Source organism: Lethenteron reissneri, chromosome 51, assembly GCF_015708825.2.
Source record: "Lethenteron reissneri isolate LAM-NWPU_2019-01 chromosome 51, ASM1570882v1, whole genome shotgun sequence".
NCBI classification, from domain to species: domain Eukaryota; kingdom Metazoa; phylum Chordata; class Hyperoartia; order Petromyzontiformes; family Petromyzontidae; genus Lethenteron; species Lethenteron reissneri.
Window position 1 is genome coordinate 865,529 of NC_083829.1, and position 17,021 is coordinate 882,549.

The 17,021-nt window shown below is 46.9% G+C and overlaps 1 protein-coding gene across 2 annotated transcripts in view; it reads right to left on the reverse strand.

The window, feature by feature from the left end:
* Window positions 1-17,021, reverse strand: part of LOC133355636 (cAMP-dependent protein kinase type II-alpha regulatory subunit-like) — a 99,015-nt gene that overhangs the window by 23,286 nt on the left and 58,708 nt on the right. For both annotated transcript variants that reach the window (XM_061573006.1, XM_061573005.1), the window contains exon 5: window positions 6,775-6,881. In XM_061573006.1, coding sequence (XP_061428990.1) covers window positions 6,775-6,881 — 107 coding nt within the window. The remainder of the gene's footprint in view (window positions 1-6,774; window positions 6,882-17,021) is intronic.

Here is a 17,021-nt window from a genome sequence, read left to right on the forward strand (position 1 = left end):
AAGATGGCAGCCGTTCCAGCCGCAAATACATCCGGGTGTGTCGTCACTTCTGCTGGGGGAGCAATGACCGCTGGGAGCGACGTCACTTCCGGGCCCAGCGTGGGCCAACCAGACGACGCCGCGTCATCAGCGCTGCGTCCCTCACCGCCGGGTGACAGCTGTTTGCAACCTAGCAACGCCGCGTCATCAGCGCTGCGACCTTCACTGCCGGACGACAGCTGGCTTCAACCTAGCATACCGCGTCATCAGCGCTGCGACCGGACAGTGAGGGCGCCATTCTTACTGTAACCAGCGCCAGGGCCGGCACATGGACCGACACGCTGGTCGCCGGCTTTGCTGCTCTGGCCAAAGGTTGGAGGTCGGGAGACCAGGCCCCTGACATTTCGTACATTTACGCGCTCCTGATTAATGATTTTTTTGTTGACATTTTCTTCGTTGTCGTCGGGGAATTGTGACTGTTGTTGGGTAAACTGTGTGGAGCTTCGCTCGTAAGTGTTGTCAATGTGTGTGCGAAACTTTGCTTGTGATTGTTAACAATGTATGGTTTGTATTGAGCTTTGTTCGTGATTGTTAATGTATAGCTTGTGCTGTCATTGTTAACGATGTATAGACTGTATGGGGCATTTATCTTCAGATGATGACATGCTGCCAAGGATTTGGAATTGTCAGGCTGGCTCTCAAATATCTTGGGGTGCAGATCCTGACCAGGATGGGCCAGCGGGTGTTGCGTGTCTAACACGAGAGTTGTGGTCCCGTCATGCTATGGCTGACGGCTTGACCTGACAGCCCGGAGATAGAGACACTCCGTGGCATGTCTAGCCTAGTGGGCTGTGTGCTCACATGGCTCGGAGAGTGTGGTCCCGTCATGCTATGGCTGACGGCTTGACCTGACAGCCCGGAGATTGAAACACTCCGTGGTGCGTCTGGAGCAGTAGGCTCGCCCTGACGGCCCGGAGATTGAAACACTCCGAGGCGCGTTGAAACAGTGGGCTGGAGATTCGTGGTGTTCAGGTGTAGTTGTCCCGTTACGTTGGGACTGTATCCCTCAGTTGTTAGGGTGCATGTTGTGCAGGGAGTGAACGATGGGTCGTCTCAGCTCGGTCAGTACAGCTATATGCTGCGATGCGAGTCTTGGAGAGAGATTGGGTCTCAGCTCGGTCGGTACAGCTATATGCTGCGATGCGAGTCTTGGAGAGAGACTGGGTCTCAGCTCGGTCGGTACAGCTATATGCTGCGATGCGAGTCTTGGAGAGAGATTGGGTCTCAGCTCGGTCGGTACAGCTATATGCTGCGATGCGAGTCTTGGAGAGAGATTGGGTCTCAGCTCGGTCGGTACAGCTATATGCTGCGATGCGAGTCTTGGAGAGAGACTGGGTTGAAGCCCCCCGATATGGCCGACGCGTGCTACTGGTTGTGACGCCGCGTCGGAAAGGCGGTGGGGTGGTAACACGGAAATTCCCCCCCGATATGGCCGACGTGCGCAGTTTTAGGATGGAGGCGCCACGTTGGAAAGGCGGGGGGTGCTAACGGTTGACATGTAATGTCGGTGGTGGTCCTCATTGAGGGCTGCTGGAACGCAAGCATGGGATGCCTTTTGGAGATGCGGTTCGTGGGTGCGGCCACCATTTATGGACAGGAGCAGGCAGATTTATTTTGGTTGTGTAATGTAAATTTTATATATATATTTAAAAATGTAGATACTGGAGCAGCCCTGAAGTGCGACTTCTTTGCCCAGTACATGGGTCGGCCCTGAAGTACGACTTCTCGACCCGGGACGTAGACAGACGTCCGGATAAGTGTGTGTAGAGGGATGCTCGACATGTTGGTCTTCGCCTTCTCTCCACCTGACGGATGGGGAGGCTGGCAGGGTGGTGTGGAACCCTGCCATCCATGCGGTGGTTGTGCATCCAACGCGTCGGAATCTGTATATTTGTTGTTGTTAATTCCCCGTTTTCTATGCGGATCCCGAGGAGGGCTAGGTGTGCCGCGGGTTGTTTGTTCACGTGTCATTGCTTCACCTTTTTGTTGATTGATGCTTGTATATAGTGTAGAGTTGTACAGGTTGGTTATGGTATTTATGGTTGCTTTCTTGTTCTCTTTTCTTTTCCTGTTGAGGCTCGCGTATTTTTTTTTTCTCTCTCTCCCTTTCGTTAATTTAAACTTTCTAATTATTGACAGCCGGTACAGCTGGAGGCTACATAGAGGGGGGTAATGTAGTGACATAAGAAGGGAGGGGCTGCTGGGGGCTCTGGGTCCCTGGGAGGGCCAGGCGCTTAATCCCCTTGGCGCCAGGCGTGGGTTCTCAGGCGGGTCAGACGCTTAAGCCTCTTGCCGTCAGGCGTTGAGTTCCCAGGCGCTTAATCCCCTTGGCACCGCCAAAGGGGGGGGCTGTGTGTGCTCTGTGGGATATCTGGGGGCGCACACGGCCCCACCCCTCGTTGGGGACTGGGCATATAAGCGGAGCTTCCTGGACGATCAGGGCCAGTTGTAACTCAAGACCCAAGACCCACGACCAGCCATCTGAAGACCCTGGGATGCTGTGAGAGCCAGTGGTGGGACTCTGGAACTCCCGACTCTACGACTTTGTAAAGGCGAGTTCCGGAGCGTAGCCAGAGTAGAGTATCTAGGCTGTGTAGCTAGGCTGTGTACCTAGGCTGTAACAGAGTATCAGGACTGTTGGAGAGTTGGACTGTTGGAGTGTTGCATTGTAATAAAGAAGTTACCTCTACAAGTGTCTCCGGAACCCGTTACACCTGCACCAAATATAACCTGAAGGGGCCCTTTCAACTGCACGCATGTCAATAAACCAAGAGCGGTTGGCGAAGGATTAACGCTCTTTCTCTTATGGGTACCCACAGCGCAAAGCAAACAGGGAGAAGCACAGGGAGAAGCACACGGCAAAGCAGTGGGGACGGATTGCCGCATCGCGCCACGATTATGGTCAAAAAGTTTTGCCAGCGCCGTTCGCCGGAATTGCCTAAGGGTCAGCTGGGATTTGCACCGAGCGAGCACTGAGCATTTTCCGTTGCAGTAGTGGGAAAACTGTTTGGAAGGGTAATTTGTTGTTGATATTTTTTCCCCCTCCTCCACCCTCATTGCATTCCAGCGTGAAGCGATAACTGCATTTTAGGCAATACAAAACGGCGGTGTCGTAACGTGGAACGTTTCCGGCTCTAATTAGCGAGTCAGCTAGATGACGCATGCGACGCGGGTTCCGATATGAAGCGGTAACAATTTATTTTTGGCTGAGAGTGACAGCGTGCAAAAACAAGGGCGGAGAGAGAAGCGCTCGGAATTACAGAAGCGCATAAACAGATCGTTCAGAAAAGTGAACGGGCTTGAGACAGGACGTGTCGATAGGAGGGATGGGCGTGCGGCAATAAGCTGGCGGTAAAGAACCAGAACGGGAACCGCACCCGGGAAGACAACCACCGGGGAGAGATGGAGCAACGCAATCGGCTCACATGCTGGAGTGAGATTCATTGCGGAAACTCTGGAGCTGGGAGGGATGGCAACGGCATGGTGAGGCCTTTATCCAGAAAGTGGATAGGCCACGTCTCACCGTGATGGTGACGATGACAATGGTAAGGCAGGACTTGCACTTACACGTTCGCCTGCTTGAAATGTAACTGCCAGAACACATTTTCCTCCTTTTATAACGCCTCAATGCCCCTAATTGTGATCACAAAGGCCCGCATAGATGCTTGTGAATGGGGCGTCTACAGAGAGGCTGATAAGAATCTGTGCTTGCATAAGATCATGTTGTCAAGTTAAATTGGACCTCTCCGCCAGGATTTGCAAAAACCTGACCATGCTTGGGTCCTAAGCCAAGCACTGTGAAGTTTAAGCCGGCAGAGCCGCAATTCGATTAAATCAGGGATGGGGAGCCCACAGACCACCGGCCGGATATGACCCACGACCTAATTTCGTAGGTACAGCCCGTGGAATTCACTTTAACGCGGCCTTCATTCCATATGGCCCACAAGCGATGATTAAATTGTCTTGGCATTTCATGTTAAAAGTGTCGATATATATAATTTGATACTTATGTACCTTCACTGCGAGCATCTTGTTCGTTCTAATCAGATACTAGAGTGGAATGTTTGTCGACCTGGAAAACAATGTAGAGTTTATAATCTATGCACGTTCGGTCACCACCGCCACTGCAGGCCTACCCCCCCTGGTGTGACGGAAATTACCGAGGTGACAGCGTTAACATATGGCCGCCCGCCAAAGCTCTTTGAAAGTCCTATTCTACCATTGCGACAAAAAAAAGGTTTCCTAACACCTCGAATTAGGGGAACAATCTGGAACGAGCATGGGGAAGTTTGGTAACGAACACCATGACAAGCCACTTAGTTGAACTAGCTATCATTTGCGGCCAGGACGCTTCTGAAAAATAGAGCCCATAGCTTTAGCTGCTGAAATAAAAAACATAGTTGAGCTTTTTTTGTGATTTGCTTAACTTTCCTATACTTTGCACTCCTATTGTGTTTATGTATTGTTTGCCGTTATAACTTTCTACCTTGCCCCGACTGGACATCTGTGAAAAAGAGCTTTACAGCTCATCGGGTTCCTGAGTCGTGGATGGCAGCACGCTAGGCTCGCGGAGGTCGCCCTGGCGCAGGAAGTTGAAACAACGTCTGAGGGGTCACAAATTTCACCGCACTTCCGATCACCCAGCAGTGCTTGTGCACCATGGGAACCGATCGGCAGGCTCGTGCGCTGTGAGGTTAAGAGTGCAGGTACACTGCCCAACCCCTTCCAAGACGTCTGGCCAGGGTGGAAGAGTAGCCCAAACACCCTCTTGTAGGGGACCCCTCTACAGTTTCCTCCAGTGGAGGCCACCATCCACCAGCAGTGGCACGAGCAAGCAAGTGCAGGGCCGCGCCTTTGCCTTCAGCACGCATCACTGGCCCTATTGCATAACTGCCGGTTCCAATCTCTGCTGCCCCGGCCGTCATGACCCTCTGGCCAGGAAGTGAGATTAACTGTATGGTGTACCCACGGGGAGCTCGATGGCAGACAGTGCCACATTACAATACGTACGCGTAATAATACGGCGCACGCAGTCAGATTGCTTTTGGACAATTAACATTTTGCTTGTGTCTTATATCAGTCCACGCCACGCCGTGGCAGCGGTCATTCTGTCAAATAGAACTCGATTGATGATTGTTCGTTATTATTAATAGGGGCGTTTACCCAGGAAAGAATCACCAAGTGTTGTGACTTGCTTTAAGGAGGGGCCTGACTAGTTTTCGCAGTGGGGGGTTGGGTGGGCGATGGATTGCATTGCAGATTCCAATTGAATCGTCACTTGCGTGTCACTGTCTTTTTATTTGGACCATGACGTCGGCACAAAATGGCCGATCGTGTTTTTGTATTGTTTGTTGCTGGAACTTTCTGATCCCCCTTTGCTGGACATCTGTGAAAAAGAGCTTTATAGCTCATCAGATTCCTCCAGGATAAATACAGACTCTGATTCTGACTTACAACAGCAAACTCAGACTCTTTTGAGACAGCTAAGGCCCATTGAGCTATACGGCTATTTTCCAAAGGGCGGCCTGCACAGGAAAGCGGTAACAGTAGCACATTTCAAGGGATGGTGCGTGGAATAAAATAAAGAAAATAATAATGAAAACCGAAAAAACACGTTTAAAAAAAGAAATGAGATGGCAACTGCAGCGTAGGACCATGCCTACATGTCTCAACAGAGGCAGCGGCAGCAGGGCAGCAATTAATTAAGTTCATTCAATTCATCGAGCCTCTCCCGAAGCTATCGCGTGGCTTTCACACGTGGATATCGATCTTGAAAAATAATAACACTAACTACACCTTCTTTATGTTGCTCTTCACCAAGCCATATGCAAGAAGAAAGAACGGAGCGTAAATATTTGGCCTGGTTTCATTGCTGCGCTATATCCACCCCCCCACACACCACACACAATGTAAGCAAAATATAAATCTTGAGGTGGGAAGCTCTGGTTGAGGTCTGATGGAATGACCCGAGTATGAAAGTCAATGATGATCACCAATTGCCATAAAACATCATCATCGCCAAATGGTTTTTACAAATCTACTCCACGTTGCACACTTAGCAGACGCAGGCAGGCTGGTTTATTTTTGTGTAACCAGGTGAGAGCTGAAGAGACCAGGCAGGATGAGTCATTTGCAAGAGTGACCTCGGGCATCAGTCTACCAGTAGGGTGGGCATGGCGAGATGTTAACTACCTCGCCTGGTATACAGAACATCGTGAGTTCGATACCAACCCTGATGCCTGCATTGTTGGAGTTTGCATGTTCTCCTCGTGGTCACGTGGATTTTTATCCAGGTCCTACGATTTTTCCCTCCACATTTACAATCAACATGCGTTTAGAGTATATGGCTGCATTAAAATTTCCACATGCTGATATGCCACTTCGTTGAGTTATCATTTGTGACCAGGTCGCTTCTGAAAAAGAGCTACATAGCTCAGTGGGTCCTACCTGGTAATATTTAAATAGTTTAGGATAGTTTTAGTTTACTCTTGCGAATGACATTAGGGGTCTTTAAAGTCCAGAATGAGTTAAGCGGACGGCGCATCGCATTATTTGTGGTCATTGCACACACAGTGACAATCAGGGCAGTCGCTGGATTTGCAACAAGTGGCAAAGGTACCCACCACCAATGGGCCACTTTGCCTCTCCAAACAGCCCCGCCCCCCATTGTGCCCCACCTCTCTCAATCCTGACCCCAATTAGGGGGGGAATTTTGGCGACGGCACCACCCCCCACCTCTCGATGACGTAGAAGTTGTCGCCGTCGTCACCCTGGTCGATGACGTGCTCGCCGTTGTCCACCTGGCGCTCAAACATCGCGTCCAGCACCTGGGAGAGCTGCTCCTGCGTTCGTGAGCGAGCAGGGAGACACGCACGGAGTACGGTGGTGAGATGTTAACTACCTCGTCTGGTATAGAAGATCGTGGGTTTGATCCCGACTCTTGACGCCTGCATGTTCTCCCTGAAGTGGATGCCTGGCTTTTTCTTTAGGTCCTACGGTTTTTCCCTCCACATTTATAATGAATGCGTATTTATAGTATTTGGCTTTTATAAATGTCCACGTGATAAGCCACTTCATTGAGCTATCAATTCTGGTCCAGTAACTTCTAAAAAAGAGCTATACAGCTCAGTGAGCCTTGCCTGGTAAAAAACATTATATTAATAAAATAGTTGAAACTAAATAAACAAACAGTCGGTAACATCTCCTTCACATATCCATCTCATATTCATCCACATGAAAACATTTTTTCTAACAACCCATCAGTCGCATTGCCTTCTGAGAGCACGTGTTTTAACTCGTCCATTACTCTGCTGATTATTCAAATACTTGACTCGTCGGATAGCATCGACATTGTTATAATAAAAAATGGTTAAACCTATGTTCCCACGTGTGACGCTGGACGGGAAGTGATGGGCCGGGCTTGGTGATGTCATGGACATTCTCAGCCACATCGAGCAGGTCGAGGCTTGTACGGGGGTTTCCCGCCTTCATTAACCGAGCACTGGAATCTATCTCGTTATTATTTGTTGTCATCACCATCATCAGCTATGGTCAATGGACTGGTGGATCAATCAGTCCTGCGGATGTGATGGCTCTCCTAGCTAGTGCCTGGACTCAAACCTTGCATCCCGCTACATCTTGCAACTCTCACAGCATCAATACCAAAGAACTCTGGGCATTCACCTGCACAGCCCTTTTGTAGATTCACACGCCATGCGGGGCCATGGGAAGCTATTTTAGCATACTTCACCATGCCGGTAAGGGTGGGTTGGTGATAGGTGGGGAGAGGCAAGGAAAGGGGGCATAAAAGTACAGTGCAGATATTGACTGAACTGCAACTGCCCTCTGCTGCCCACAACATTGTCCCGCAATCTATGACACCTAATTAACGCAGGGCGGTCACGATTGAAGGCTCAAACCTGCTTAGCTTGGTCACGGCGCACATTGGAGCTGCACAATCGACTGTAACCGAGCGAGTGATGTAAATTGTAATCGTGTTCTTGAAGGGCGAGAAAAGCTGAAATGTGGCGAATAAATTGCAGCCTGGACATCGATTGGTTTCACTCATGGGACAGTGGTCAGTCTGAAGTTTTTATTTTCTTCGAATCTTACGCTAAACACTTACAAATATATGAGCCCCATCACTAGTGAATTTCCGTGGAGTGTGACATTGAAGCCAACTGAAAGTGGGCGAGATCTGCTATTTAGTTACGAGCATACACCAGGGTGGTGCTAACAGTTATAGACGATGTTGCATCTACTTCTAAGTCAATGTTCAGGAAACTCAACCAGCCGCAGAACAATATTCTAGATAATTTTGTTTCTTATTTATTTGTGCCTCATCTCTCCTTCTGAAAGAGAACCAGCGATGGATGGATGGATGCAGAAATCAGAAAATCCTTGCAATATTCTGTCACCGAAATGGTTAACGCTAGAGACTGCCGACTCGAAAGCACAACTTCAGATGCAATGCAGAATTATTATTATTTTTAAATCCTTTATATTAAGTTCGCTTGCTTGCTTAGGACCGTGCAAATCTTTCGGTCGTTTTTTAACCCACTTCCCGTGATCCAATCGAGCTGACATTTTGCACACAGACTCGTTGTGCGTGACAATGCATTTTCGTGAAAAAATGTTTACAAAATTTTACACGGTTTAGGGAAAAATAAATAAATATTTAATTCCCAATTGCTTAATGCTGCCAGACAATCATCTGACCCATAGGTGGCAGCCATCTCAAGCCAGAGGACGAGAGGACTCTAGCCGCCCCGATGCCACGCATATAAAGGATTTATAGTGAAAAACTTAGTTTTTACGGGTTAATTTTTTGTAAAAGAAATGGTACATGCAAAACAAAGTTGCCAGTTAATGAGCAATTGGGCCCAATTAAACACGATTTATGACCTTAAAATCGCTTCCCTACTTAATGTAGGGTTTCACTCCCATAATAGACAGAGTATCACAACACATCCCCAGCACCAGAACACCTGTTTGTTCAGTAGTGCAGGTAACCAGTCTCCAAGGGAGACTAAATGTGTGTGTGTGTGTGTGACGAGTATCCAGAATAAACGTGCATGCGTGTGTGGATACCGTAGCCACATCACGGTGTATGAGAAACAAATCATAACAAAGAAACACTCGAAACAAAAAGATCTTCCCAAATCCTCCACAAATCTTCCCTAAGCCAGACAGCCCTGCAGCCTTGTCACTGTTCAATTAACAAAATGGACAAAAGGTGGTTGTTGCTCATCATTTGCTGCTGTGTCACCACGACCCAAGGCTAATTTGTGCAAAGGTGCGAATGAAAATGAATACACCGCCGTCACGAATCAATGAGTAGCCTCCTTGGATACTCCTTGGTTGTTAGAAAAACTGAATGGTAACGTATGACATTGGTTCTCTGGTGCTACTCTGCAATTGCTTGCCTACGTTGCTGCAGATGGCAGGGCCTTGACTTAGAGGGAGCTCTAAATGGTACTTGGCCTACTCTTCCACGCTGACCAGATGTATTGAAAGCGATGGGATTACCCACATTTTACCCCACCGTATGCAACCTGCCCATCGACTAACTGTGGTGTACCCGATTATACTGCTGGGTTGGATAGAGGCGGGCGGATGGATTTAAGAAACTTACGCCGTGAGAGGGACTCGAACCTGTGATGATTGGATTGAAAGTACAGTGTGCTAACCAATAAACCACCACAGCAGCTATTAATATTATCGTTTCCTACAAATGAATTCCGATTGACCTGAGTTTGATTCCTGACAGTGGTAAAGGTCAGAGGTGAGCAACACCAGGTCCAAGCCTTAGGTGAGACTTCCAACTGAAATGGCAACAAAAAAGGCCTTAAACTAGATTCAAAGCTTTCGTGACTGCAACTAGTTTGATGATCCAAATTTAGCCAAGGGGAAATTCACCGTTTGGAAATGGGTCAAACAAAATGTGTTGCTCCCATAAGAATTAAGGAAACTGTTTATGGAAATAATTTCCTTCCTTAAAGATGTCTTTAGCCTCAGGCATGTCCAAGTAAGGTCCCCGGAGGGTTGTGTTTACTCTGCTCAACTCCCACGGTGGTATCTTGGTAACCATCAGGCTGCGTACAGCGCAATTACAAAACCAAACTCTACAAATTCTAAGAAACACAAATGGCAAATGAACAGTGAGAATTGTTCATCACCGAGACCTCTTATCAGACAAGGTCAAAGGTCGCACAGCCGTAAATGCATACGGTAGAGCTGAGCCTGTAAAATTCACTTTTATAATACTGCAGAAACCTCTTTTATCGCAGGGGGCCAACGGATTTAGCTTAGTCACGTGTCAAAAGTCGTAACTATGCATCAAACGCCGTGGCATTCCACTGATTGTGCTACCTCCCGTGTGAATGGCCTCTGACCCCAATCACCTTGAATGTGTCCAAATGTGTCGGAGCTTGGAAGCTATGCAGACATTAAGCTTGGTTAGTACTTGGGATAGATCACCAGGGTATAGCAGGTGTTGTCGGCTTGGGCTGAGAGGTTGTCAGGAAAAGGCTGGACAGCATTGGATTCTTGAACCTATTTATGAAGGTGCTTTGAGTGCTGTCGCCAACTCGTACCCTTGGTCGGTTTTCTCCACAGGGTTCCACTTTACCCCCGTATACCTCACTAAAGTTCATTAATCGACTTGACCAAGCATCCCAATGCAAGAGGCAGCAGCAACACCACCCTCCTGAATACAAGTCTTGAGACTCGGTAAGGCTTTCCTCAGGAGAATAAATAGCAGTGTTTCATCTTCTTGGTTCTTTCGGTAAAGTCACGTAGAAGGGAAGTAATAAAATAATAAAAATAAAACATAATAAAACAATTCTCACGACGTTTCGGCCACAACGCAAGCAGCCGTCCTCAGGCGAAGAATGAAGCACCACCAAGCTTGGAGCGTATATTTAAGCTGGGTTAGAGGGGGGGAGGTGGGAAGAAGAGCGCCTAAACAAAATAATTTGCATATCAAGAGGAATTCAGCATATGGAAAATGCGTAGGAGGTGGGCGGGGGGGGTTCCAAATCAATACTATGCCCGTGCATTATGCAGGATTAGCAGCATCAAAGGGGGGGGGGGGGGAGGGGGTAGCATTAACAAAGGAAAGGAATGTTAATAGTATGTAGCTGCAGTTACTAAACAACCACGTAAAAAACTAAAGTATAAACTACATAGCATCATCAGTATACTTACTATACTCTACAATAAGTTGAGTTACTAACAGTAAGTAATACATAAAAACTTTTCTACGTTGTAAAAAATTATATACTATGCTTCCATCTAAACTTTATTCTCTTACATCACACGCGTCTATTGATATGCAAATTATTTTGTTTAGGCGCTCTTCTTCCCACCTCCCCCCCTCTAACCCAGCTTAAATATACGCTCCAAACTTGGTGGTGCTTCATTCTTCGCCTGAGGACGGCTGCTTGCGTTGTGGCCGAAACGTCGTGAGAATTGTTTTATTATGTTTTATTTTTATTATTTTATTACTTCCCTTCTACGTGACTTTACCGAAAGAACCAAGAAGATGAATCCCTGCAGTCACGAAAGCTTTAAATCGAAAAATAGCAGTGTTATTTTTATTATTAAAAGCTCGATTTTGCCACGAGAGCTTGATCATTCAACTTGTTTCTTGCACCGGAAAACTATTGGCGTCTGCATCTGATGGGCTAATGCACAGAGGCGTAGCTAGGGGGGGGGCAGGGGGGTACATATGTCCCCGGGCGCCAAGGTAAAGGGGCGCCAAAATTAGGCTTATAACGTTACATTGTAACTTATTGCGGCGGGCGCGGCAGCCTGAAACTACTGCACAAATATACACCTCAACCTAAAAGTTTATATATCCCGCCACACACAGCCTACATGTCATGTAATTACATTTTGGTATGTGATTTAACGGGGGGGCGCCAATTTATAGTTCGTCCCCAGGCGCAAAATATCCTAGCTACGCCACTGCTAATGCATGGCTAATGTCACAGGATAAGAATGAGGATTTGGGAGTGTCCACCTCCGTTGTAAAGTGAGCAATGTCATGAGTGAAGCACATGGATACTTTGTGACTTCCCATCTCAAGCCGCATTTGTAAACCTACAGTAATTAATTTAAGAAAAATGTGTTTTGATGATGCTTCTACGTTGGCAGTGGCGCAGACTCAGAAATAAAAACGATGTATCTATATCAACGCATTGGTCAAAACACTGTGTGATCTTATTCTTTGGTTCTTTCGGTAAAGTCACATAGATAGAAACATAATAATAAAAAACTAAAGTTTTAAGTCAAAATTTACTGTGTGATCTTATTTGGAAATAAATATATATATAATAGACGTTTCGGGAAATGTGCCTCGATCATCTGCTATAAATAAGGGCCACTGTCCAAACTGTAACTTGTATTTATATATTTACTAGCTTTACTACACGGCCTACGCAGAGGGTGGGGGGGGATGCGTAACGTCAGCAGGCACACTGCGTGACGCTGCCGCATGCGGGTGACATCAGAGATGTGACGTCACCGCTCACTTGCCATGAAAAATATATGCATTATTGGGCCCCCCCCGCCCCCCAAAATACCAAAGTATATTTTTACACTTTTTGCATTGTGTACAGTCTGGAAGCTACCCACATGCCAAATTTCAAGTTTGTTGCATGTCGGGAAGTATGCTTAACATTTTGAACAGACACACATTCACCAATTTCCCTTTTATAGAAATAAGATGTTCCTTTTAACTAAAAGTTTATTAGGTCGAAAGCAGTTTACAGTTGTAACCTGCCACAGCTCACTCGCCTATCTGGGTTTCAATTCACTGCTCCCTTGATGGCGAATCAGTCCTAAAATGGCACCGTCACTGAACAACCCTTTGTTTGGGCAGTATCACGTCCTATCACGTCCTATCACGCAGTATGATCGCGCAACCAACATGCCTGCAGTCAAAGCCTCACTAGCACCGGGTTACACGTGAGACTCTGAGCTCACAAATGAGCACTGTCCCCGTAGTTCATTATACGCTATCATCGGGAGTAGAAGATGGCAGCCCACTCTGTTAAGTGGGAAATCACGACAAATGCTATCAACGCGGCAACCTAGCATCGATCACTAACCTCACAGTCTCCAGAGCAACAACAACACAAGCCACGCCAATGGCCCTGTTCTGGGCCAAACAATACACCAGATAGGCCCTGGGACAAGGATCCTCCAACTTAACATTGAGGGACTCTCCTGGGCGAAATGCAAGAGATTAGCTCATTGGGCTAATCTCTGATGGGGATGAGTCTGACTATAGGAGGGAAGCTGACAACCTGGTGACCTGGTGTAGCCAGAACAACCTGGAGCTTAATGCTCTTAAGACCGTGGAGATGGTTGTGGACTTCAGGAAGAATACAGCCCCACTCACCCCCATCACCCTGTGCGACTCCCCAGTCACCAATGTTGAGTCCTTCCGCTTCCTGGGCACTATTCTTTCCCAGGACCTCAAGTGGGAACTGAACATCAGCTCCCTTATCAAGAGAGCTCAACAGAGAATGTACTTCCTACGGCAGCTGAAGAAATTTAATCTGCCAAAGACAATGATGGTGTGCTTCTATACAGCTATCATTCAGTCCATCCTCACCTCCTCCATCACCGTCTGGTACGCTGCTGCAACTGCCAAGGACAAGAGCAGACTGCAGCGTATCATCCGCACTGTTGAGAAGGTGATTGGCTGTAATCTACCAACCCTTGAGGACCTGCACACTTTGAGAACCCTGAAGCGAGCGAGGAAGATTGCGGACGATTCCTCGCACCCTGGATACTCTCTGTTCCAGCTACTCCCCTCCGGCAGAAGGCTGCGGTCCATCAAGACCAAAACCTCACGTCATAAAAACAGTTTTTTCCCATCTGCTGTTGGCCTCCTCAACAAGGCCAAGGGCTTAAAATGACTTTTACACTTAAAATGACTGTTACACTTACTATAACATTTTATCTACATAATTACACCTTTCCATACTTACAACGTGTAATCTTATTTGTATTTTTGTATTTTAAGATTGTTTAATACGGCTAATTAACATTTTACATTCGCATTTTATAAGGTCTACTTATTCATAATTTTAAAGATTTTAGCCCTTTGGTATTACTTATACTTTGTAACGTTAGTATAGTTAGAGTGTATACCTTTTATATAAGTTAAGATTCCTACTTGTTCAATGTATGTACCGTCCCGCCATAGTGAATTCCTTTGTTTGTGCTAACTTACATGGCGATTAAAACCGTTTCTGATTCTGAAGTATCTCGAGAACATAATGAAACCATATGTAAGAACAATCGATTTTTTTAGTGGGGATGGATGGGAGTAATTGTCACACCTGCGGGTGACTGAATTTTATTTTATTTGTTACACAGATGGTCTCGTTTAGCAAGATGTCTGGCTATTTTACAATTTAAATCCGTGCTGGTACATGAACACAGCAGTAGCAACAAAAACACGTTAATATTGCAAACGAGGACAACAAGGCCCTTAAGAAATGTTGCACAAGTAACAAACGAAAAATGTTGATTGGTCAAGTGAACACATCGACAGTCATGACTAATCCACTGCTGGATAAAAGCCTCCCCCCCCCCCCCCACCGCAAGCCATTGCGACCATACAATCCATCGAGCTTCAGCACACAAGCAGATTTAATAGCTTCATCCCCACGGCGGTTATCCTCCAGGGCACGATTCCCTCCCTTGGCTGCCACTCCATTGTTATGATTGCCCAAAAGTCATCAACCGTTCAAGCCAAGTTTCCTGACCGAAGCCCGCTTCCTTATCTAAAGAGTCAAAGCCCACTAACTTATCTCAACAGTCGATACAATGTCTCTAACTTTCTTGTGTTCTCTATCGCATGTGTTGTTGTTCCTCCTCCTTCTGTCTGTCAATGTAATTTCAAGAAAACACCTATCTGTGCTTCTTTGCATACTTGTTGAATTATTATAAGGCTAAAAATAGTAATATAATTTATTGATTCGGGACAGCCTCACCGAGTTTCAAGCCTCTTTTTTGCGAGGGTCTTGCACTGGGATGTTTGGCCACTGCGGACACGAAGGGGGGGATAGCGCTCAAATCTCTACACAAATGGATTCAAGAATCAATTTCTGTACTTCCATCTCTGTAGCCCAAACCTACAACACCTGCTATATTCCCAGGAAGTATTGCTTGCATGATACGTTGTGGTATGTCATTCAAAAGTCCCGATATGCTGTCATCTCACAGAATTTTTCACGAATTTTTTTTATTTTTCCAAATGACTGACAATTTACAGTTCTTTGCTAATCCACTGCCTCCCCATGCCATGTCATCATGGGGATTTGTGACCATACTTCACAAAGCTGATCGGTGGGGTTTGGGGAATTAAGATGACAACACAGGACTGATTTATATATCCCAAGTCACTGATGACGGCTGTGGCCAGGTGCAGGAACCCAGACCTCGCTTGCGACTAATTTGGTTCATAGCGCAGAGCACGAACCACTGCACCTACCAACGACTATAGCAAGCGGAGAAAAAAATAACTTTTCAAAGAACGCTTTTCACTGAAGGCAGAAAGATAAAAAAAAATATGACGTCCACCATTTTTGTCTTAAATAATTAACACCGCCAGTGAAACGCCTGAAATATTTAACTAAAAGCAACTTAATTACCAGACTTCAAATAAGCGTGACATTTATAAAAAATTCACGAGCCAATTCGAACGTTTCCGCCAGCCCAGCGCAATGCCTCGTGCAGATTGGCGGACTAATGAAGTCTCGTAAGCGAGGAAGGGCAAAGGCCCTTTCAGCCAAATGTCAAAAGAGCCGCGCAGGTTCGAGGAGTCACCCCCCCGCGCCCCTCCACACCATCCCCCAATCGCTCTGCGGTAATCTCCACAGCGAATTTGCGTCAGCATCCCCGGTGTCGCGCATTTGAAGCCGGATGCAAAGCTGCTTTCATAGGAGCGGGAAAGGGGGGTTTGTTGGGGGGAGGGGGTGGGGAAGTGCAATGGATCCTAATGACCATGCCCGTTTGAAGAAAAGCTATAATAAGAACGGCGGCGACGAGATTGATCGAGGCGAACTGCGTTTGCCTCGATCGTTTGATTAACTGTCCCAGTGGGGTTAAGAGGCTAAAGGGGGTTAAGGAGGCTATCGTGGTCAATGCCTTTGACGAAATCACACCTCTGTCAGACACTAGTCCAGCCCTTACCTACCCTACCCTCCCACCACACCCTGATACAGCCGACAAGTGCCCCCCCCTTCACAAATATCTGTTGAAGGTAGGCAGCTGCCTCGAAGGTCTGAGCTCTTAGCCGGCACCGCTGAGATTTTGGGTCTAAATCCAGGTGGCAGTTGCCTGTGATTAAAGCCAGGTTTCTCAAGGTTGACCAGTTGATGGTCTTAGACCAGTCACCAGTGACTTCCACAGAGACTGACAGACTTGTATGGAAACCCACAAACCTCTATAGAGACCCATAGCCTCATATAGACCACATTCTGATTAAACTGGGTTCTCAAGTATAGTGACTAGAGTGAGTGGATGTCAGCCCGGTCACCAATGACTCGTGACATCAATTAGGTTTTTATGCTTAATATGGCTAAACTCCATCTCTGAGAATCAATGTGGCAAACATGACGCTCATGTGGCAGAGCAGGTGGGAAAGTGGTGCCCCTACTTTGTGGACCTGTGGATATTAACTTACGTTGGGCCTGGCTCGAACACCAACATTACATGTGCAGTGAGTCCACGTTTAGTGCAGTATTGCTGCGTCAAGCAAAAACAATTCCCCTTCAAGTAAAGTAACAATAAAAGTTTGGCGTGATATAATGTACTAGACTACCACACACAGTGCGATGGCGGGACAAATAACTGAGGGTATGCCGCAGCGTTACTGTATCAATCAGCGTACTGTATCTTTCCGCGTACTGTACCATACCACTCAGCCGCGCAGCTCAGGAAAGTAGTTCGTCGTCGAC